General features: G+C 44.2%; 2 protein-coding genes across 5 annotated transcripts in view; both read left to right on the top strand.

The window, feature by feature from the left end:
- Positions 1-12,327: 12,327 nt before the first annotated feature.
- On the top strand, positions 12,328-12,696 carry LOC129337326 (uncharacterized). Its single transcript, XM_054990930.1, has one exon. The coding sequence runs from the start codon at positions 12,328-12,330 to the stop codon at positions 12,694-12,696; it is 369 nt and encodes a 122-aa protein (XP_054846905.1).
- Positions 12,697-19,812: 7,116 nt separating this feature from the next.
- CMC1 (C-X9-C motif containing 1) overlaps positions 19,813-21,960 on the top strand; it is a 65,002-nt gene continuing 62,854 nt past the window's right edge. For all 4 annotated transcript variants that reach the window (XM_054990884.1, XM_054990882.1, XM_054990883.1 and 1 more), the window contains exon 1: positions 19,813-19,913. In XM_054990884.1, coding sequence (XP_054846859.1) covers positions 19,889-19,913 — 25 coding nt within the window. In that variant the 5' untranslated portion in view covers positions 19,813-19,888. The remainder of the gene's footprint in view (positions 19,914-21,960) is intronic.

Below are 21,960 nucleotides of genomic sequence, written 5' to 3'. Positions count from 1 at the left end.
GTGAGCCTGATCTCAGCAGATCTCAGAAGCTAACCAGGGTCGGCCTTGGTTAGTAATTGGATGGGAGACCTCCAACGAAGACAAGGGCTGCAGAGGCAGGCAATGGCAAACCACCTCTGTTAGTCTCTTGCCATGGAAACCCCACCAGAGGTCACCGCAAGTCAGCTTTGACTAGAGGACACTCTCCACCACCAAGTACTGGATGCCCTGACCTGGATAGCCCAGGCAAGCCTGATCTTGTCAGATCCTGAAAGCTAAGCAAGGTCAGCCTTGTTTAGTAATTGGATGGGAGACCAGCAGGCAATGGCAAACTGCCTTTGTTAGTTGCTTGTCTTGAAACCCCAACAGGGGTCAGCCTTAAGACAGTTATGACTTGAGGGCACTTTCCACCACCAACAAGTACAGGATAACTGTTTCTCGATGCAGAATGCAGCAATTTATATATTAAAGGATATTTTATCAATGATTCCAAAAATTGCCTTGCTCATTAAAACATAGCATGAAAAGAACCTGGAAGTCCTCTTTTTTTAAACCATGATGGCTAAAACAATCACAACAAAGGGCATATCTGGCCTCTGTGCCCCTTCTAAAGGTCTTCCGAGGCATCTGGTCAGCCACAGTGGAAAAAGCAGCACTGGTCTACCTAAACCATTGGTTTGATCCAGCATAGCTCTTCCTAGGTTCTCCTATTAGTTCAAAATGCAAGGTTACTTAAGCATGGCATGAATTCGATACAGCTTTAAAACAACTATTTAAGCTATCTTGCTTCAGGACAAAAGATATTTTTTTGTCTTTCATGCATATATTCCATTCAATTGGCTCCACTGGCATTAAAGTATTGTACAGCCTTAAATGATTGGACTGATTCACACATTGACACCTGGCTGTCAACAGTTGCATGTATGAAGTTCTGTGCTGGGAACTCAGTAACCAGGCATGTGGGGTTCTAATTCAGACCTGAGTCATGGAGTATGGAGAGGGGTTTACATCATCTTCCCTGTTCTGTTTCCCTTACTTGACATGGCCTTGGTAGCTGCTATTTGCCCTGCTGAGGAAAGGTTACATGTATCCATCAGTACACACAAGTTTCCTCAGTGGGGCAAATAATGGTTACTGGGGCCATTTCAGATCAGAAAAACAGTGGGGAGCGGGGGGGAGGTAAGCTGCTGATCTGAGTCAGGCTCCCTCATGCCTGTGAACTGAGTTCCCAGCACAAAACAGCAGCCGTATGGACTTTGCAGTTCTACCATGTGAATTAGTCCTCACTAACAGAGGCCTACAACTCCCCAAATTCATTCTTTTAAAGGTATGTTTTAAAATTACCAACAAAGCAATCAAAATAGACCATATACTTTGCCATATAACCCTATCCATTTGAAAGCACATCTTAAAGTACATTGTTTCATCAAAATAGTAAGGACGGAAATGCAAACACTTAACACTCTTCCAATATGGAAGACAATTACTTATAAGCAAAGTATGAAGATCTTATTTTTATAGCTACTAATACCTCTACATTTCTGTAGACCTAAAGACAGGGGTTGGCAAACTAGAGTACTTATTCAGACTAAAATAGCTGCTCGGCTGTGCTTTAGTGCCATTTTCTGTCACACCAGCATGACAGCACTAAGTGTTTAGTTGAAATAAGTGGTTCCATGTCCTTTGATAATACAACATGGTTCCAGCATTCTGTTCACTACAATTTCAGTTCCATCAGGGGTGGCACAAGGCATCTCAGTATTCCCAGAGATTTTCAAACTGTGGCACATGTGTTGTATTATGCACTCAAGTTATCTGGTCCATTTGGACTAGGTTCATGAGGGAATACAATTAGCCAGCCACTTTATTTACACAGCCTTGCCTGCCATTCTGTTTTGAGTCTCAGTTATTTTGATTTTCCCCTCTTTCTTTTTATTCAGGCTGCTTTAAGAAAGAAGATCTCAGTAACTTTTTGGGTACACGTAGTATCAGCTTATAAAACAGCAATCAGATATTTTATACTGTTGGTGGATATTATATTCTCAATTAAAAGAAAGCACTTTTTCCTGACTTCCTATTATGTTTGCAAGTAAGAACAAAATATGAAATCCCACCCAGTAGAATGGAAACTCATGGGCTGAATTTTGCTCTCAGAATACCAGTTCAACCATATTGGTTTGCACATGGGTTCTATAAATATTCCCAAAAGTCTGGCTTGTATTGGGAAGTCATAGCATGAAAGTCAATGCAAGACCTTATTTGGTTTTGCCAAAATAAAGTCAAACATCCTCATCTGATGAAAATATGCAAGTGCAGCCCCCCCCCCTAGTGCAAACAATGGGGTTGGGTACTCTGACTCCCTTCCATCAAGTCTTCCTCCAGCAGAGAAAGACTTCCTTCAACATCTTATATACTAAAAGCCAAGTGGCCCTGATCTGTGGAGACTTAAATCTGGAGAATGGAGCCATGAACAGACAACACAGATCTTCCTACACACCTGGAAATTGCCCCAGGTTTGCAGAAAAATATGAAATTGTTGAAGAAAAGACCACACTGGGGTTTAAAAACCCCAAAATGATAAAAGGAGCGCCTGTAACTTTAACCAGATGCCCTCCGTGGCTGTTGCTAGGCAACCTTAACAGTTGGTATTCCAGACTTGGTTTCTGTTAGTAATAGGCAGGAGGAGGGCCCTTTCCAGGGCTGTTTTGGCCTATGAGGGAAGACTCATTGGGGCCAAGCCCAGAAGCAACCACCAGACAACTTACTACATGACTTGCATGACTCATCTAGCTCAGGCTAGTCGTCACTGTTCAACAGCAGCCTCTCACCCACAAAAAAGTCAGTGTAGTATACAGGTTAGAGTTAAAGAGTAGGATCTGGAAAACCCAGGTTCAAATCACTATTTAGCTGTGGAATAGGGTTGTCAGCTCCAAGTTGGGAAATTCCTGGAGATCTTGGGGATGAAACCTGGAGAAACCTGGAGAAAGTGGAGTTTGGGGAGGGAAAGGAACTTGGCATGGCATAATTCCATAGAGTCCATCCCCAAAAGTAGCCATTTGCTCCAGGTGAACTGATCTCTCTGGCCTGGAGACCAGTTGTAATTCCAGGAGATCTTCAGCCACTACCTGGAGGCTGGCAACCCTACTGTGGAAGCTGACTGGGTGACATTAAGCCAGTCACACACTCTCAGCCTAACCTACTTTTTGGGTTGTTGTGAAGATAATTGGAGGCAAGGAAAATGATGTAAGCAGCTTTGGGTCCCCATTGTGAAAAAAGGAAGTATATAAATGATGATGATGAAAAACAGTAAATTAATAAATATAGATGAGGGGGGGCAGATAAAAGGTAAGCTGTTTAGTGAGTTTGAAGACAAAAGGACATAGGGAAAAGTGAGCATATGGAGGCTGCCAGGAGGAGGGAAAGAGAAACTGGTGTGGGCAAGGGGGTAAAGAGAAAAGTACCCTCTGCAAGTACTTGAAGGTTTCCCACCATGCAACTGCGCCCAGCTCAGCAAGTGCCATGCAACTGGGTGACAGGGCAACGGCTGCCAGAGTGGGGGAGAAGACGACGGGGGGCAAAGGTAGCTGGAAAGGAGAGAACGAAGGAGGAAAAGGGGAGAGCCTATGTAGGGCAGGAAAGGGAAAGAGGACATAGTGGAGAAATGAGATGCCCCCCTCAAGTCCTTGCAGGTCCCCACCTGTAGAAAACTATTCCCCATCAGAAAAAAAATGTTCTCCACCACGAAAAGTAAGCTGGGCTGCTGAGAACATAAAGACGCTCTTTAAAGGGCTGAAAGGAGGCGGGAAAATGTAGCCTGCTTACCACCCCTTCTCCATAGTGGCTGCAGCCACTCCACAATTTCCCCTCTTAGACAGATTAAAATAGATTTATTTTTAATCTGGCTCAGAGAGGCAAAATACAAATTCTGTGGGGGGTTCCTACTGCTCATGCAGGGAAAAATCCCCATGTGGAAAAGGCCTATGATTAAGATCAGTGGAGAAGTACATGATCCGCACAGTTGTTAATCACAGTTGGCACAAAGGCAATTATCCAAGGGCTTCGAGGTTCCAAAGTAGCTCCTTGAGCAGCCCCAGGATGAAGATACATAAGAAAATACCTGTGTGTGAAGGAACTCTCTCTCTGTCTGTGACAGCCAAATCAACAAAGGATGTAACAGGGCTTATGTCCAGACAAGGAAGAGGACAAATGTTATAGGAATACAGGAAAAGCAAAACAGCAGAAAGCATGAATCTGTATTGACAGAGCAGACTGCCTGAAGGGGCTGCTTTAAAACATGTGCATTAAACTCACCAATAAATAATCACAGACAGTCTCTATGATTCTGGCTTCCTAGCAAGTCTAATCATTGAGTCCGATATAGAGTTACTCCGATATCAGTGAATATAGACTGGAATAACTCTGCATAGGAGTGCATGTGCTCTCTCTCTCTCTCTCTCTCTCTCTCTCTGAGTCTGGTCTCCCCCAGCCCCCCATCACTAACTGTCATGGACAGAGTTCTAAGAAAAGAGCTGTTTCATTAAAAGTTTTAAAACAGGGATGATCTATGTGGATTTTATTAACATAGCATTGGAATTACTTGACTTAAAAATGTATGGGTTAAAATCTAGATGCTGCTTTGTAATCTGATGTTACATTTCAGACAATGATGAAACTCAGACATCCGCAAGCTTATTCTTCTCATCATGGGAATTGATTCATCACACTGCAATCAGTCTTTGGTTCTTATCTGAATACAGATTAAGATGCTGAAAAAGATTTACATGTTTGTGCTGTACAGAGAATGCACAAGAAAAATAGATTTGAATGGTGATAGGGTTTAGCTCAGTACCAATTACCCATAAAGGTGACCTGCAAAAGATGATTTACAAACTGGATTAACAGCCTTTCCCTTTTTTCATAATGTTAAAAAAAACCAGAAGTAGTCCAAACTTTTCTCTGTTTATCACTAACTTCAGAAATAATGTTAAGATTTTATCTTCCTTGATCTTTTCGAAGATCATTCATCAATCTCTTAATGTTTATTCCTCTGCAAACATCTCATGGACCTTAGAATGCACAAAAATCACACAATTCTTGAAGAGACAGGGACAATAACAGAATTGCAGGGATGGCTGAGGAGCCGGACAATCATTTGAAGCTTTTATAAATCTAACTCAATCCCTGTCTTCAAGGCAAGTCATTTTGATGAGAATTTTCACAGCCCTGTGTTGTCTTTCATTGGTTAAATGAAGGTAGTGCAATACTTGTCAAAGATTCTCAAGGTAATACATTTAAGTCAGTTGTGGGTTTTTCTCACATTCTTAATCAAGCATGTAAGATCTAGGATTTTTCTTCTTTTTTGCCTCAAGAATTTCTTAAGCAATTACACTAATGTAATTATCACTAGGCAGGTCTACTTAGAATCCTACTACTCTACCCAACGGGACTTATTCCCAGGGCCGGCGTCAGGGTTTCTGGCACCCGAGGCCGGGGGCAGCTTCAGGTCTGTTGCTGCCCCACACGTGCACGCAGAGCATGCGCACGCACCCAGACTGCGTGTGACATCATCACGCAGCATGCCGCTGCCAGCTGGCCCCACTGGCACGGTAGGTGGCTGGGACAGCGCGTGGGTGGCCTCCCAGCCCTCCTGCTTGGTTGTGCACCGTCCCAGCTGCCTGCTGCACCTGGCCCACAGCTGTGTACTGATGGTGGCGCTGGGCAGGAGGGCTGGGAGGCTGCCCACTCAGACTGCCCTGCGCTGCTGCCGCTGGGACATGCTCCCAACCAGGCACAGCGGGTGGCTGGAGTGTGTGCATCCTCCCTACCCTCTCGCTCTATGCGCCACCCCGGACGCCTGCTGCACCTGGCCCGCGGCTGCTGCGCCCAGCCGAGGGTGCGTGCTGGCGGCGGCGGCAGGGCAGGGCAGCAGGGCTAGGAGGCTGCAGCAGCTGTGGGCCAGGCACGGCAGGTGGCCAGGGTGGCACACAGGTGGCTTCCCATCCCTCCCGCTCAGCCACCAGTGCTGTCACTGCCAGCTCTGCGGCACCCACCCCCACCCCCAGTACCCCCTCTGGCGCCTCAGCGCTTAAGGCAGTTGCCGGACCTGCTTCAATGGATGCACCGGCCCTGCTTATTCCCAGGAAAGCATTCTTAGGATTGTTTTGAATTTTATGGGTCCCTTGGGGGTTTTTTACTATTGCATTTTTCAAGCTGTTTTGTGAGCGGCTATCACCAAACTTCTAAGCAAATATTATCTATAACTTCCTTCCTTTCTATAGTTCCAATTTATGATGAGCAATCAGAAATTACAGGTTAAGCAAGGATGGAACCTGGGTAAATTGGAAAACAAAGTGCTGTGAGGTACCAGGATGCTAAAACAAGAGAAACAAAATACAAGCCATTTAAACCACCTGGTACAATATTGTTGTTATCTAATGCTACATCTCTTTCAAACCATGCTAATTTAGTTGCAGACTACGATTATACCAATGGCTTTGATTGCCAACAATCTCACAAGTTTGATTCACATGCTTTTTAAGGCTATTAAAGGTTCTTGGCAGTACCATCTTAAACAGAGTTACCCTTCTAAATCCATTGAAGAAAAATGTAACTCTGCTTAGGATTGTACTGTAAATGTCCCACCAATTTACCATGAAAGTATAATGCCCAAGTAGAATTCAACAGAATTCAGACATGACTTTCAATGAGAGTTTGTCTTGCCAGCTCATTGTACCCATTGCTAATCAGAGTGAACTGCCTATTCTAAAGTCTATTATTTTACATGTATTTGTTTTACAAAATTTATATCCCAACTTTCTGCCCTCACAAGGGCTACCAATAGATGCAGCTAACTAAAAAATACATAATAAAATCACATTGTAAGACAGTTAAAACAAAAATACATCATTACAACAATTGAAACCAGAGCAAAATACATACAAAAACACTTAAACAACAAAACATTAGGCAGGAAGGTGGGATAACTGAGGGAATGCTAAATGAGACAAAGAAGTCATTACCCACTGGCAGAAAATGGCAACAGAGGTGGATAGACAAATCTCCCTGGTGGAGAATTCCAGTGTTTTTAGTGCCATGACCAAGAAGGCCCTCTTCCAGGTTGCCACCTGCCTAATCTCAGAAGATGGGGACACCTGAAGCAAGGCCTCTGAAGAGGACCATAATAATTAGGGGGGGGGGTTGTAAGGGAGTAGGTGGTCCTTCAGGTATATTGGTCCCAAAACATATAGGGCTTTAAATATCAACACCAGCACCTTCAATAGTCCCTGCAAACAAATTGGGAGCCAGCATAGAAGGGCCAAGACTGGAATGATATGGTACCTATGATCCACTCCAGTCAATATTTTAGTGGCAGCATTCTGCACAAATTGAAGTTTCTGAATACTTCTCAATGGCAGACCTAGGTAGAGTGCATTGCAATAATCTAATCTAGATGTAATCAGGGCATGTACCACAGTGGCTAGATCTTTTCTGCTCAGGAAAGGCTGCAGTTGGCTAATCAATTGAAGCTGATAAAAGGCACTCCTAGCTACTACTGCTGCCTGCTTATCCAGGTGTAGGCCTGGGTCCAAGAACAGCCTCAGGCTACAAACCTATTCTTTCAAAGTGAGTGCAACCCCATCCAGAATGGGTGACACTTTAAATCCCAGGTCAGACCTTCCACTTATCAATAGCAGTTCTGCCTTGTCAGGATTAAGCTTCAGTTCATTGTCCTGCATCCACCCTGAAACTTCCTCCAGGCATCAGTTACAAGTTTCTACAGCCTCTTTGGGATCAGGCAGAAGTGTGAGGTAGAGCTGAGTGTCATCCACATATTGGTGGCACAACCCAGCACAGATATCCAGATGACTGCACCCAGCGGTTTCATGTAGATCTTATAGAGAATAGGGGATAAGATGGAACCTTGCAGGACCCCAGAGGCCAAAAGGCTGAGCAGCAGTTCCCCAACACCACCTTCTGAAACCTTCCCTCCAAACAGAACCAGAACCACTGCAGAATGATGCCTCCCAGTCCTAGCCTGGAAAAGGGGCCCAGAAGGCTATCATGATCTATGGCATCAAAAGCTGCTGAGAGGTCCAGGAGAATCTGCCCAGCTTCTGAAGCAGGTCATCCATCATGGCAACCAATACTGCTTCAGTCCCATAACTAGGCCTAAAACTAAAGTAGAAAGAATCTAACAATTCACCTCATCCAGGAATGGTTGGATTCTAGCGTACAGGAGGAAGTGGACTGCTATGCAGCCCATTGTGGTAGTTTTGCTCAACATTTTGTGGATAAAATCGTTCACAGACATTCCAATTTGGACCCTACATTAGCAGTGACATGACTGATGTTCCCAGGGTACCAGCTCATCCAGTTGTGTGGGATACCTTTCAGCTTGTTCAGTCTGAGGATGTGGACAGGATTCTTGGAAGTTTGAGACCTACCACCTGCTTCTATGACCCTTGCCCATCCTGGCTGCTTAATCGGCCCAAGGAGGGGGGAGTGGCAGACTGAGTCTTGGAGTCAGTAAAAGCCTCCCTGAGAGAGGGATGGTTGATTCTGTCTCAAAGCAGGCAATGATGCATCCATTCCTAAAGAAACCTATGCTGGACTGAGAAGAGTTGAATAACTACCTCCAGGTACTCAAATTTTTGAGCAGGGTGACTGAATGAGTGGTGGCAACTTTAGAGATTCCTGAATGAAACAGATGGTTTGGATCCATTTCAGTCTGGTTTCAACCCTGGTAACTGGGCAGAAATGGCCCTGGTCAGCCTGGTGAATGACCTGCACAAGGAGGTGGACCCTATCAATTCTTCTGGACCTCCGTCCTGACAGCTCTTGAAACTGATGATCACGATATCCTTCTGGACTGCTTTTCAGAGATCGGACTGGGTGGCACTGTTTTACAGTGGCTTCACTCCTATCTCAAAGTTGGTTTCAGAGTGTGGTGTCAGGGGACTTCTCAGCACCTTGGCCTCTGGCCTATGGGTGCCCCAAGGTTTCATTTTTCCCTCATGATTTTTAACATCTATGTGAAGCCACCGGGAGAGATCATTTGGAAATTGGGGTGGAGTTGCCACAAATATGCAGATGACACTCAGCTCTATCTTGCACTTCCAGCAGATCCCAGGAAGGCTGTGGAAACTGTGAACAGGCACCTTGGGGATAAACAGGTGGCAGTGGTGACCAGAGGTCCCTTTCACCATCTTCTTCTGGTGAACTAGTTGCAGCCATTCCTGGGCAGGAAAGATCTTGCCACCTACTCCCGTATCAACCTACCCTAGTACTCTGGTGGTCATCTTTGGAGGCCTGCTTTGGATTCTCCACCAGCTGAGGCTAGACAAGTGGTAACCCAAGAAAGGGTCTTCTTGCTCATGGTGCCAAAACTTTGGAACAACCTTTCCAAGGAGATCTGTCTGTCCTCCACCATAGGGCTGCTAGTCTGCTCATAGACTCTGCCCTCTGCTACCACTTGTCTGGCTGGTGGTGGGAAACAGCACCGGGAATGTTCCTGGAAGGCAAAAAACCTCCAGGGCCAGTGTGCAGCAGGCATGCTCCCCATGGTCCTGATTATGTCACTTCCAGGAGTGATGTCATTGTGCTTGGAGGTGGGAGCATGCCCACTGCTGGGCGTGTTGACTTCCCTCCTGGAAGTAACATCATTGCATCTGCACCAGACAGACTCCAAAAAGGTGCCAGGTCCCCCCTCCCACTGGGAGGGTAAAGGGACCTGGCAATCCTACCCCTCTATCACTGTCTTCTGCCAGCAGGTAAAGATTTTTTTTTTGTTTCGCATTCCCTCACTAACTCATATTAGCTCCCCTTCCTGTTTGTGTGTTATTATATTTTTATAAGCTTATATTAGGCTTTATATACTTTAAATATTCTTCATATATTTGTATTTTAAATGTTTTTTAGTGTCTTAATGTTTTCTTTTAATATTTGCCAGCATAGAAATGTTTAAATTTATAAATAAAATAAGTATGCACACCCACTATTTCCACTACATCGGTCAAGAGCTGCTGACTAAAGAGTTTGCATCCCCCCTTTATCAGTGAGTGCGGGGATAAGGTAAAGCTGGAAATCCTTCTTTTGCTTGGTCTGTGAAGACTCCTAGATTCAATTTAAAACTCAGTTTAAAAGAATGATGGCAAATGTAGGGGGGGTTTGGGGGGGGGAGTAAAATAAGATTCCTTGTATTGCTCAGTGTGTTACGTCTCCAAACCGGAGAATAGGAACCAGAACCACAATAGAGTCCCAAAGAGCAGAGACACACTACAGTTTACTGATTCCGATGTAATGGCAAATGAGAGCCAAGCTACAAGTGGCACCTTACCCAGGTTGGACACTTGTCAGCTTCCCTCAAGTTTTGATGGGAAATGTAGGCATCCTGGTTTTACAGCTTGGCTCTCCATTACAGCTGCAAGACCAGAACACCTACATTTCCCATCAAAACTTGAGGGAAGCTGACAAGTGTCCAACCTGTGTCAGGCGTCACTTGTAGCTTGGCTCTGATAGTTTGCCTCAAAACAGAATGGCTTGAAGCTAGCAGAGGATTTCTGCAATGGAAGGGGAGAAAGATTCCCCAATTCCCAATTCCCACAGTAGATCCCTGACTCATCCCTCATGCTTTTCCTAGGGGGCCTTGCTCATGATTGCTTTTTTTCTGAATACAGCTTTGGGCAGGTGTGACCAAACAGAACTGTTTGTGTAAAGTTTCTTGACTTACTATCTTTCTGCAGGGCCTGCAGGACAGAGATGTTCCACCAGGCATATGGGGGTTGAGGCAGGCGGGCCACCTAAGGTATTGTATTGGCCTCCTGCCATAGGGGGAAGTATATGCCCCCCCTCGGGTTCTGTAACCATCTGTAACTGACCCCTCTGGCCCACAGGTTATTAGGCTGAGGTGGTGGGGCAAAATGTGCGTGGCTGTTTTATAATTTGTGTTATTAATGTTTATATTCCCGCAAAATTTTATTATATTTATTGTACATTTTTAAATGTTGTGATCTGCTCTGAGCCCACTTGTGGTGAGAGCGGAATAGAAATCAAATCAAATCAATAAATAATAAACTCAGCAAAACTACTAGAATAAGAAAATGGAATTCTAAGGGATAGCTGTGTTTGTTTATGGATAAGAATAATAATTTATGATACAAGTACAATATGGTTATGAATAACCATTCCAAACTCTCAAAAACAACCTTTAACCTTCCATCATTTATTTTAAAAACCCTCACACACATACACACACTTCCTGATCCAGATCACATAAACTTCGAGTTGTAATTTTAAAAAAGAAAAAGGTTTCACCATGACTCGTTTCATATAAAAATAGAAAACAGTATGATTATTTTTAATAATACAGGGTGCTATATACTATAATAATAATTAATATTTATAGTATGGGGTATACTACAAGAATATAGGGATGGTCTTTGGGCTCTAGAATAACCTCCAGAATTAATGCCTATGGGAGTATAAAAAACCCAGAATCTTTTATTCATTTCTTGCAGCTGAAAGTCATCTGGAGGTATGGCAGGATTTGAGTCGGGTGGCACTTTAGAGACCAACAAGATTTTCAGAGTATAAGCTTTTGAGAGTCAGAGCTTCCTTCTTCAGACGAGGGAGCTCCTACTCTTGAAAGCTTACACTCTGAAAATCCTGTTGCTCTCTCAGGTGCCCCTGGACTCAAATCCTGCTGTTCTCCTGCAGACCAACACGGCTACCTACCTAAAGCTATCCTTCTGGAGGCACGAATACAGACTAAAACTGAATGGTTTTGTCTTAAATTGATAAATCAGTATTAAAAAGCTATTATGTTGTTAAACGACGGTTTTCATCATGTTAGGATTGCTTAGCTTTCCAGTAAAAATTTTCCTCATTCACTTTCTTGTTTTTTGACTCCAAGCCATTTTCATGAAACACAAACATACACAGTACAGGGGGTGAGTTGAAACATCACAGAACGACCAGCTCTTTTATTGTAAGATGATGGTTTATGAAGTGAAATAAGCTAGTGAGAAATTATACATATTTTTGAATACTTCTTTGGATGACGTTTTCACCCCAAATGCATAGAAATGTTTTAACATCATCATGATTGACTTAATCATTATATTAAGTCTCTTGGTGCCTGTCAAGATCTCTTTCATTTCAGTACAGATCACAGTCATGTATTATGAGGCGCTTAGCTTTGTCTTTGTTCTAGTCAGCCAATCACTGGTCACAGAGGTGACTGCTCATTTAAATATCCATGCTTATATAAGGGTACAGTTTGAATAAGGACACAGGCATTTGCAGGCAGGCAGGCAACCGAGCAGTTTGGCAATCTGGTTATAAGAAACAATGGCTGCTGCTACTAAGAGATACCTTCGCAGGAGAAAGCGATTCAGGGCACAGACCCGGAGAAGGCATGCAGGGCGAAAGAGACCTATGAAGTCTGTGAAAAGCAGCAAAAGGCAGAAGCGCTCTGCTAGAATTCGTGCCAAGATGGCAACAAGACTGCGGACTGGCAGAATGCGAATGACCAGAGATGCTTGGGGCATGTTGCACTCCTTTGTAGATGGTATCTACAAAAAAGTGTCTGGGGAAGCTGAACGCCTCAGAAGAAAAGGTGGGCGCCCTTCCATCATCTCCTCAGATGTGCAAAGTGCCTTGAGACAAGTCATGCCAAGGAAATACACCAGGCGTGTTGCCTACAGCAAATCTCGTTAGAAAGATATCCTTTTCCCTTCTCCGTGGCTGGCTTAAGAAGAACAGAAGAAGGGAAAAGAATAAACACCAGCCTGAAAGAATTTTCAATCTTCTGCCTGCCTAAATAACAAACATGGCCTTCAAATTGCTGAGGAATCCTGTAAGCAAACTTTTTTTAAAAAACAACCTCCTTACCAACTATGAATGGAAAAAAGAAGAATCAAAGATCTGGGAGAGAAGAGCTATGACGACACTGCTATCATAATGAAAATCAACCTTCCATTGAGTCACTGAAGATATTTTCTGCTATACATGGAAGCGAAATTCCAGAAACTTTCCATCTTCGTGAATTTGAGCCAGCAGAAAGATAATACAGTTCGACCATACTTAGAAATGAAAGGACTATGTGAGGTGTTTACTATAGGGAACTGCATTACCTTTCCCTTACAATAAAACAGGATTAGCAGGATTCTTCCATTGCATGTCTCTTCTTTATAATGGGGACTGAAAGGGTATTTGTGGTTCAAAATGATTTATTTGGAAAATGTGGGGTGATGATGGGTCTTCATCAAATGTGAATGATGCTTCACAGGTTAAGACAGACCTGATTCACACAACTTATGGGTCTGATGTGATGATGTCAGCATGAAAAGTTGGTTGTGTAAAACAGTTATCTCATATAACATCTCATTTGACAGAGTGTTCTTATAATGTGGATGAAGTGACAGTGAAAGAAATTATCCTAGGGATCAACAAGTTGCATATAGTGTTCAAAAACTGTCTCATATTGAAAGTGTAATTTTGCTGATATCCAGTAGATAGCTAAAAGCCAAACACTGCAAAAATACAGTGTAGAGTAGAACAACACTGAAATTAAAAGCCACTCTGAGAAGTTCTCCAAAAGTAGAAGTGGCATTCTTGCCAATACATCAGCATCCAACCGCTCTCTTTCAAAACTCTTTTTCAGGACTAGAATTTCCATAGCAATGCCTTGAACTAGCATACCTCATTGGGTTGTAGTCTGTAGTGAACATTTTGCTCTTTACAAAAAGTAAAAAAGATCTCTTAACTTATTAAAGTGGAACCAAACAACCTTCCTTGCCCCAGTACAAATAGATTACCACATTTTCACCATTTAGAAAGGGACTCTGCACAAGAAGGCTATTTTCTCAGTACCTCAAGGAATATCACCTGATCTAGCTAGCCCAGACAAGACCAATCTCATTAGATCTCAGAAGCTAAGCAGGGTCAGCCTTGGATAGTAATTGGATTGGAGATCTCCAAGGAAGACTAGGGTCACTATGCAGAGACAGGCAATGGTAAACCACCTCTGTTAGTCTCTTGCCTTGAAAATCCCAGCAGAGATCATTACAAGTCAGCTATGACATGATGGCACTTTCCACCACCACACAGGGAATATAAAAATCAACAGAACCCAAAAACTCAGTTTCAGGCCATGCAGCTCCATTAAATAATTGCCATGGCCAATTAGAAAACACTGAGAAGCTGTAAACCAAGTATCTTCTGACAATGAAGGCAGCCATTTCTGCTCCACATGAACACAAGGTGATACCTCCTGTGCACCACCTTCTCCCATGAGCTTAAAGAAAGTCAGGAGTGGCTGCTCACTTTAGGGGAGAGATGTGTTGAGAGGGAAGCAAATTTGAGCCAAGAAAAATTTGGTAAGTACCATGACGTCCAAATCACCACTGTATGTGTTCAGAGTAATCCTAAACACAGTTACACCCTTCTATATCCATCGACTTCAACGGACATAGAAGAATGTAATTCTGCTTAGGACTACACTATTTGTAGATTCTCCAGAACATGGTTTTGGTGATATCATGCCGTAACAAGCAAGAAAATAAAAGTTAAATATAAGGCTGTTGCTATTGCTGGAAAGAATTTCCTTGAGACTTGTAATTAGTCTTCTTCAGAAAAGCTTTCCTATCAAGTCACATGACCAAGATTACTGATCAACCTGATGAGGGCAAAAATCTTTTCCTAATAGAACAGTCCCATCCTAAGACCCTAGCAACATTAGTGCACAACTGCCACAGTCACGCCGTGCTGGTAGTGCAAGCTGGCATCCTTTAGAGTTTGTGTAGCAAGACAGGCAGCCAGAAGTGGCTTCTGGAATGGCTCCATATTCCAAGTTTCAATGAAGATGGTATGTGGGGAGGTAGTAATCTTAGACTACCATAGAAAATTATTTTTAAGGGTGTTGTAGAAAATAATGACAAAATGACTGCCAACGTAGCATGTTAAAAGTTGTCATTATTTTGTCATCAAAACTTCATTATACTTTTAATGCCATTAAACATTGTTCAGTTTACATTTAAAGATCCATTTTGACTTTTTAAGGCAGAAAACATTTAAGAACACACAAGCCCTGCTGGATATGACCGATGGTCTGTTTTAATCTGGTATCCTTTTTTCCAAAGTGTCCAACCAAATGTTCCTCAAATATCTACAAACAGGGCACAAACACCAAGGCTTCCCCTAGTTGTTGTCCTCCTGCAGCTAGTATTCAGATGTATGCAGACTCTGGGAATGGAGACACCATTTTCTTATCATGGTTTATCACCATGCCTGGACCCTTTCACCATGAACGTTTGATCCTTTTAGTTGCATCTTTCCCATTCCTGTGGTTCCCTCTTTCAGATGAGGCAACCAGAAATGTACACAAAATTCCAAATGCATCTACATCATAAATACACCCACAAGGACATCACACTATGGTCATTTTATTTTCAGTCCCTTCCCTAGTAATCCTTATCCTAGAATTTGCCCTTTTCACTGCTGTGACATGCATAATTAACAAATGATCCAGCCACTGTGACCTCAATATGTTTTGTATCATTAGTTACTACCAGTTCAAATATCACCACTTGCAAAAATGCTTAGAAAAAAGTTGATAAAACAGTTTACATTTTCGGAGAGATGCCATTTGACCATGTCCTGTTCAATTTACTGACCACAGCTATCTAGATCACGGTGCATGGTAAACTACACCTTTGAAGAGAGTTATAGTTCTTTTCCTTTATCTGGGAAGCAGAAGGTGTGGAGACTTCTGAAATAGATAATTAATCTGTATTGCTATCTATAGTTTCATAGTTAACACAGTCTTGGAAGAAGTGTAAAAACACATTCACACCTTAGAAAATGGGTGATTAACTAATCAAATGACAATATGAATGGTAGACAAACACAGAAATGACTGCAAGCTGGAGCTATTTACGAACAGCCACAGTTTATGCATGAGAAAGTTATTCTTTGTCATTTATAAATTGCACTTTTTAGTCATGTGAAGCAGATCCTAAAACTTTTTGTATTATTCTGGTTCCAGTCACTACTAACCACAAGAACTCATACTTCCTTTTCTCTCAGGCCACTCTTACTCAAGCAAGTCGTCCTCTTTAATCAACTACCAGTGCAAACCTAAACCAAATTATTCCAGTCTAAACTCATTGATTTAGGGTTTTGTTTTGTTTAGGATTGTTTTGCCCTTATAAATCCATTGACGTCAATGGACTTGGACGGTTGTAATTCTACTTTTGATTGCTTTAAACCCTGTACCACTTGCAGGCAAAAGGAATCCTCTTTAAAGAGGAGTAAAAGTCTTAATTGGTGCACTGTTTGTGCCATTCCTCTCAGGATCTGACCATGGTAGAAAGTAGGATTCTTGCCCGGTAGAAGAAATCTTTGTAGGGCGCTTCCTAAAAAATGCAAGAGCGCAGGGTAAAAATGGGTAACGTGTAGGGTTGCCAGGTCCAAGTTGGGAAATTCCTGAAGATCTAGGGGGTGAAACGTGGAGAAAGTGGGGTTTGGGGAAGGGAAAGACCTTGTGTTAAATAGTGGGTTCAGACACGAGGTGATTCAATAGCTCTTTATTTAGCAGGAACACAACACACACTGACAGACTGAACAGAAGTCCTCAATATATATACAGCAGCTCCACCCCCAGAATAACTGATAGCCAATGAGAATACATATTTTAGAATACCATCATCTGCATAAACTATATACAATGTTTGAAGTAGACAGGCCACTGATTGGTCTTTATTATAGAGGACCGATTGGCTGCTGTCATGAGAAAGTAACCAGTGATATTGCAGGGATTATGGACCAATGAGAATGCAGGCTTTGGGAGCCTTGACTGAACCTCAAGCTCAACACAGTATAGTGCATTACAATCAATACAGTAACTACTTTAGAGGCCTTGCTCGGCCCAGTACACAACACCCCTCCCCCCTTAGTTTGGAATACCCTGTTGTTCGCAGATAGGCTGGGGAAGATGAGCCAGAATACATTAGAGGCCCTGAGAGCAATACATCACACCCCTTCCCCCCTAGTGTGGAACTACTTGATGCCAACAGAGTCCTGGAGTGGGAATGGGGAAAGGTGAGCCTGCCAGAGCCTGCACGGTGCAGTCGCTCCAGAGTTCTTTGGGGCCGACAGCCCCGTGTTCCTTGCTGGCTTTGCTCTGGAGGTGCAGTCTCTTGTGGGAGTTTGCGAGCCACTTGAGGCCGTGGATTGCGGAGAAAAGTCCCGGTTCTGTTTCTGCTCCCATAGCGGCCAAGGCAGTTTAAGCTGATGTAATTGAGTGCAGAGTGGACCTGATGCTCCTTCCGATGGCTTGTCTTCACTGCTGGCGTGGAGACGGGCGGCCCTTTGCGGCGCCCTGATGAAACGTGCCTGGCAGGGAACTTGCTGTGTGCCGCTTTGCTTATGGATGGGCTGCCTTGTTGGACTCCGGTAACGCGGATGCCCAACGCCTTGAACCAATCAAGTCCCACCAAACTCGTGCAGTGCCCCTTAACCACAACAAGAGGAAGGAGGCCGTGAAAGTCCTTGTAGCTGACCGCAACTCGGCCAGCTCCAATCACTGGAACCCGACGACCCTGGAGATCCATCAGGCGTAGACTGCTGGGCTTGAGCGGCTGGTTCTTGCCCTTGGAGCACAGGCGGTTGTAGGTGTCCCTGGAGACAATTGAGAGCGCTGACCCGGAGTCAACCTCCATGACACACAGTGTTCCCTCAATACAAACCGTGGTGTAGATCTTATCTTTGTTGCCTGCTTGTGTGTGCATGATGACAGTTGTGGTGTGGCATTCATTCAGCTGGCACTCTCTTCCTCCTGGCCTTTGGCAGCGCGGAGTGAGGCGAGGAGACTGCTGCGGAGAGCCTCCTTTCCTGACAGTTATGCAGGCCCGAGCGATGTGGCCCTTCTTTCCGCATGCCCGGCAGTTGGCATCCCGGAACCGGCATTTCCTTCTTTCGTGGTCTCCCCCACAACTAGAACAAGGGGAACCGTAGTATGGCTGCCTCTCAGAGTGCTGGGCTTGCACTGCATGGAATCTGTGCACACCGTCTTCTTCCTCAGAGCCACTGTCAAAATCCCCATAGTGGACTGGCTCCTCGTTCAGGGGCAGATCTGGACTCCGCCAACGTCGCACCTCCCGGGTGGACTGGTCTGCTGCTTCAGCTGCTAGTGCTTCTTTGAATGCTGTTTGGAAGTCGAGGTTCTTCTGCGTGAAAAGCCGGCGCTGTAGCTTCTCATCATGAAGGCCACACACCAGGCGATCACGTAGTGCCATCTCAAGGTCAGGGAAGTTACATTGTCTGGCTGCCTGTCGGAGGACTGTGACAAATGCCGCTATCGATTCACCTTGCGCCTGGTCTCGGCTGTAGAACGCATGTCTGCAGGCTATCTCAGATGGCTGTGGTGAGAAGTGCTCCTTGAGTCTGTTTTTTATTGTGTTGAACGCTGTAGTTTGAAGCTGGGCTGGCGCCACTAGTGCCCGCGCTATATCAAACGTGGAACGCCCATACACGCTGAAGAACGTTGCTCTCACGAGATCTGTGTCTTCAATCTTGTTCGCCTCAAGGTAGAAGTCGAAGCGGGTAATGTAGGATTCCCAGTCCTCGGCTGTTGAGTCAAACGGTTCGAAGTGGCCCTTAGCGGCCATGTCTGCCTTCTGGACGACGCGAGCGTATGTCGGATGGTGGAGGTAACAATTCCTCACGCTTAAGATTTCAGCTTAGGTCTTGGGGCTGCCTACCCAAGCACCTTGTTAGTGATATCGCTCTGGTATTGGGGCTGCATACCCAATCAGAGATCCCATCCTCGTCGCCAGTGTTAAATAGTGGGTTCAGACACGAGGTGATTCAATAGCTCTTTATTTAGCAGGAACACAACACACACTGACAGACTGAACAGAAGTCCTCAATATATATACAGCAGCTCCACCCCCAGAATAACTGATAGCCAATGAGAATACATATTTTAGAATACCATCATCTGCATAAACTATATACAATGTTTGAAGTAGACAGGCCACTGATTGGTCTTTATTATAGAGGACCGATTGGCTGCTGTCATGAGAAAGTAACCAGTGATATTGCAGGGATTATGGACCAATGAGAATGCAGGCTTTGGGAGCCTTGACTGAACCTCAAGCTCAACACAGTATAGTGCATTACAATCAATACAGTAACTACTTTAGAGGCCTTGCACGGCCCAGTACACAACACCTTGGCATGGCGTAATTCCATAGAGTCCACCCCCCAAAGTAGCCATTTTCTCCAGGTGAACTGATCTTTGTGGCCTGGAGACCAGTTGTAATTCCGGGCGATCTCCAGCCACTACCTGGAGGCTGGCAACCCTACACGTTACCTACACGTTTGAGCAAGTCCTGCAAAGGTACCCGAGCTCGTTCTTGTGAATACACCGCTTTACAGACACACGCCCTGAGGGCATGGAAATCCAAAGGAATGCATTGTGCAAAGGACACAGCATGACCAAACCACAGCACTGGAACTCAGCGCAAGCAACAGCTGAATTAACCCAGAGCCCCCTCTTTCAGTTGAAAGTGGCGTGAAGGGTTATCACTGCACGATAGTCCCAGTAGAACAATCAAAGAGCCACCATAGAAACAGCCCAGAATGTGTCGCGGCCATTCTCCCTTTATCCTTCAAGCTCTACTATTACGCATGCGCTCACTAAGCTTTTCTCTCCGCGGAGCCGCATTCTCGTCTCACAGACTGCTCAACTTTTTAACGCATGCGCCGTTGCACCCAGACGTCCCGAGTTTCTCCTGGTCGTGACGCGCGGGTCACGTGCTGGAGCTGGAAGTTTGGCAAGTTCGCGCGTGCGCTCAGCGCTTTCGAACCTTGTCATGCCGTCGCCGACGCTTTAAGGAGGTTGCAAATGGAGGCCACCTCCGGCGTGGAAGGTAGGAGGGGTGCTCCGTGCATGGATAAGGTGGATGGCCGGAGTTTCTAGGAGCAGCGTGCAGCACTTAGTATTGCCCTTCCGTTCCCACTGTTTGCGTCACTGCCTTCATTTCTGCCCTTGGCTTTCTCTAAATTGCTCTACAGTCTCTTGTGTGCACCAGTAAAGGACGGTCAAGGCAGAGTTTGGGCTGGCCAGTGGCTGCCGGCCTGTTCTGAAAGTTTTCCAGTTCAGTGTGAAACTCTGGCTCTTCTTGCTGACATGATTACGGGAGCCCAAGTTGTAAAATAAAGAGACAGGGATACAAGTGAGTAAATTGAGTAGAGACGGTGGATTGGTCCCTGGGAACAGAATCCATGCCCAACTATAATCTGGTTTAATGGCTTTCTTTCCCAAGTCACACGCTCTCTTCTGGGGCTCAAAAAATGCTGATATTAAAGAGGATAAAGTAATGCCTGTTGATGTGATATCCCAAGTTCTAAAAGGCATAAAGAAATTTCCAGAAGATATTGGTTGATTAGCAATCAGTTGCATTTATTCCCTGTGTTTTTTCCCCCTGCTTTTAAAAAGGAATAACTCTGATGGTCTTTAATTGATGTAATCCGCCCTGAGCCCATATGGGGAGAGTGGAATAGAAATATAATAAAAATAAAATAAATTTCATTATTCTATTTTGAACCTTGGCAAACTCTCTGTCCCTTTTGAGTGTGTTGTTATTGTTGCTAGAACTAGCTGGTGGAAAGAGCTTGGCAGACCAGTATTCCTGTATGAAAAAGTAGCGCTGAGTATCTTCCCATCCAGAAGGTGCTCAGGTCCGGGAATTTTTGGTTTCAAGATTTGTAGTGCAATCCTAAGCAGAGTTACTCCAGTGCTTAGAGTTACACTCTTGGTGTCTAACTTTCCCCAGTATTACAAATTATACATTTGTGGAGATGTGCAGAGGTGGTGGCATTAAGTTTGTTAGAAATCTATTTCCTGCATAACTCCTTCTGACTTACAGCAATGAAGCTGTGACTGACTGTAATATGACCCTAAAAATGTTATACACAAAACAAAATTTATTACTGGAAGTCACTTTAATTTGTATGTGAATATAAGATGACCTTGTCTTTCAGTGGCATACTTGGGGTGGGGTGGGGTGGGGTGGTAACCAGTCTTGCATTTGAGTAAATACAGTAACATTGATATGTGTGGATACAGTATATGGATACATTTTGTCAGGATCGATATAAAGGCATACCAAAGCCTTCTCTCTCTCTGTGGTACAGGTACCAAGGAGAGGGGGCTAATCCAACTGTCTCTGATGTTACTAATATAGGAGTAGCACTGACCCCATAGCAGGAGATGGCAATTAAATTTCCTATGAAGAATAGATCCAGAGGAATTAGCCGTGTTATTCTGTAGTAGCAAAATAGAAGAGAGTCCCAGTAGCACCTTTAAGACTAACCAACTTTACTGTAGCATAAGCTTTCGAGAACCACAGTTCTCTTCGTCAGATGCATGCGTGGTTATTCTTAAAGGTGCTACTGGACTCTTCTATTTTGCTTATGAAGAATCTGTGTGAGAATCCCCATTATTGTAATTTTTAAACATTTTATATATGGTAAGCTGCCTCAGGCAGATTCCTGAAATATATTGTAAGCTGCCTCAGGAAACATTTTCTGCATAAATGATACTTATCACTCAGTGGCTGTTAGGTGCTTGTGCATGGAGGTATCTTTGAAGCTCTAGGCAGCTTTGGATGAAACAGATTATTAAGATCCATTTCAGTTTGGAGTCTGAAACTGCCTTACTCACCCACTGGGCAACTTTTGCTGGGAAGGAGTGCATTATTATTACAATCTTTCAGCAGCTTTTAATACAGTCAACCATGGTTGGGTTGGTTGGAACTGGGGGCTGTAGAGATCCAAGAGGTCAGCATCCAAGTGGTAGTTCACCTTTGTGCTCCTGGCTGATTCCTTAGGGTTGGAGATGCTGAGAGGGAAAGAGGTTGATTCAGTCTTGTTTCTCCTTCTCTCTTCCCGAGTCTCCCCTCTGCAGACTGAAGA

The sequence above is a fragment of the Eublepharis macularius genome, chromosome 11, assembly GCF_028583425.1.
Source record: "Eublepharis macularius isolate TG4126 chromosome 11, MPM_Emac_v1.0, whole genome shotgun sequence".
Classification (NCBI taxonomy): Eukaryota; Metazoa; Chordata; class Lepidosauria; order Squamata; family Eublepharidae; genus Eublepharis; species Eublepharis macularius.
This window is presented reverse-complemented; position numbering and strand designations above follow the sequence as displayed.

Excerpts from the sequence above, each read along its gene's own strand:
- LOC129337326 (XM_054990930.1), top strand. The coding sequence starts at position 12,328 with ATGGCTGCTGCTACTAAGAGATACCTTCGCAGGAGAAAGCGATTCAGG.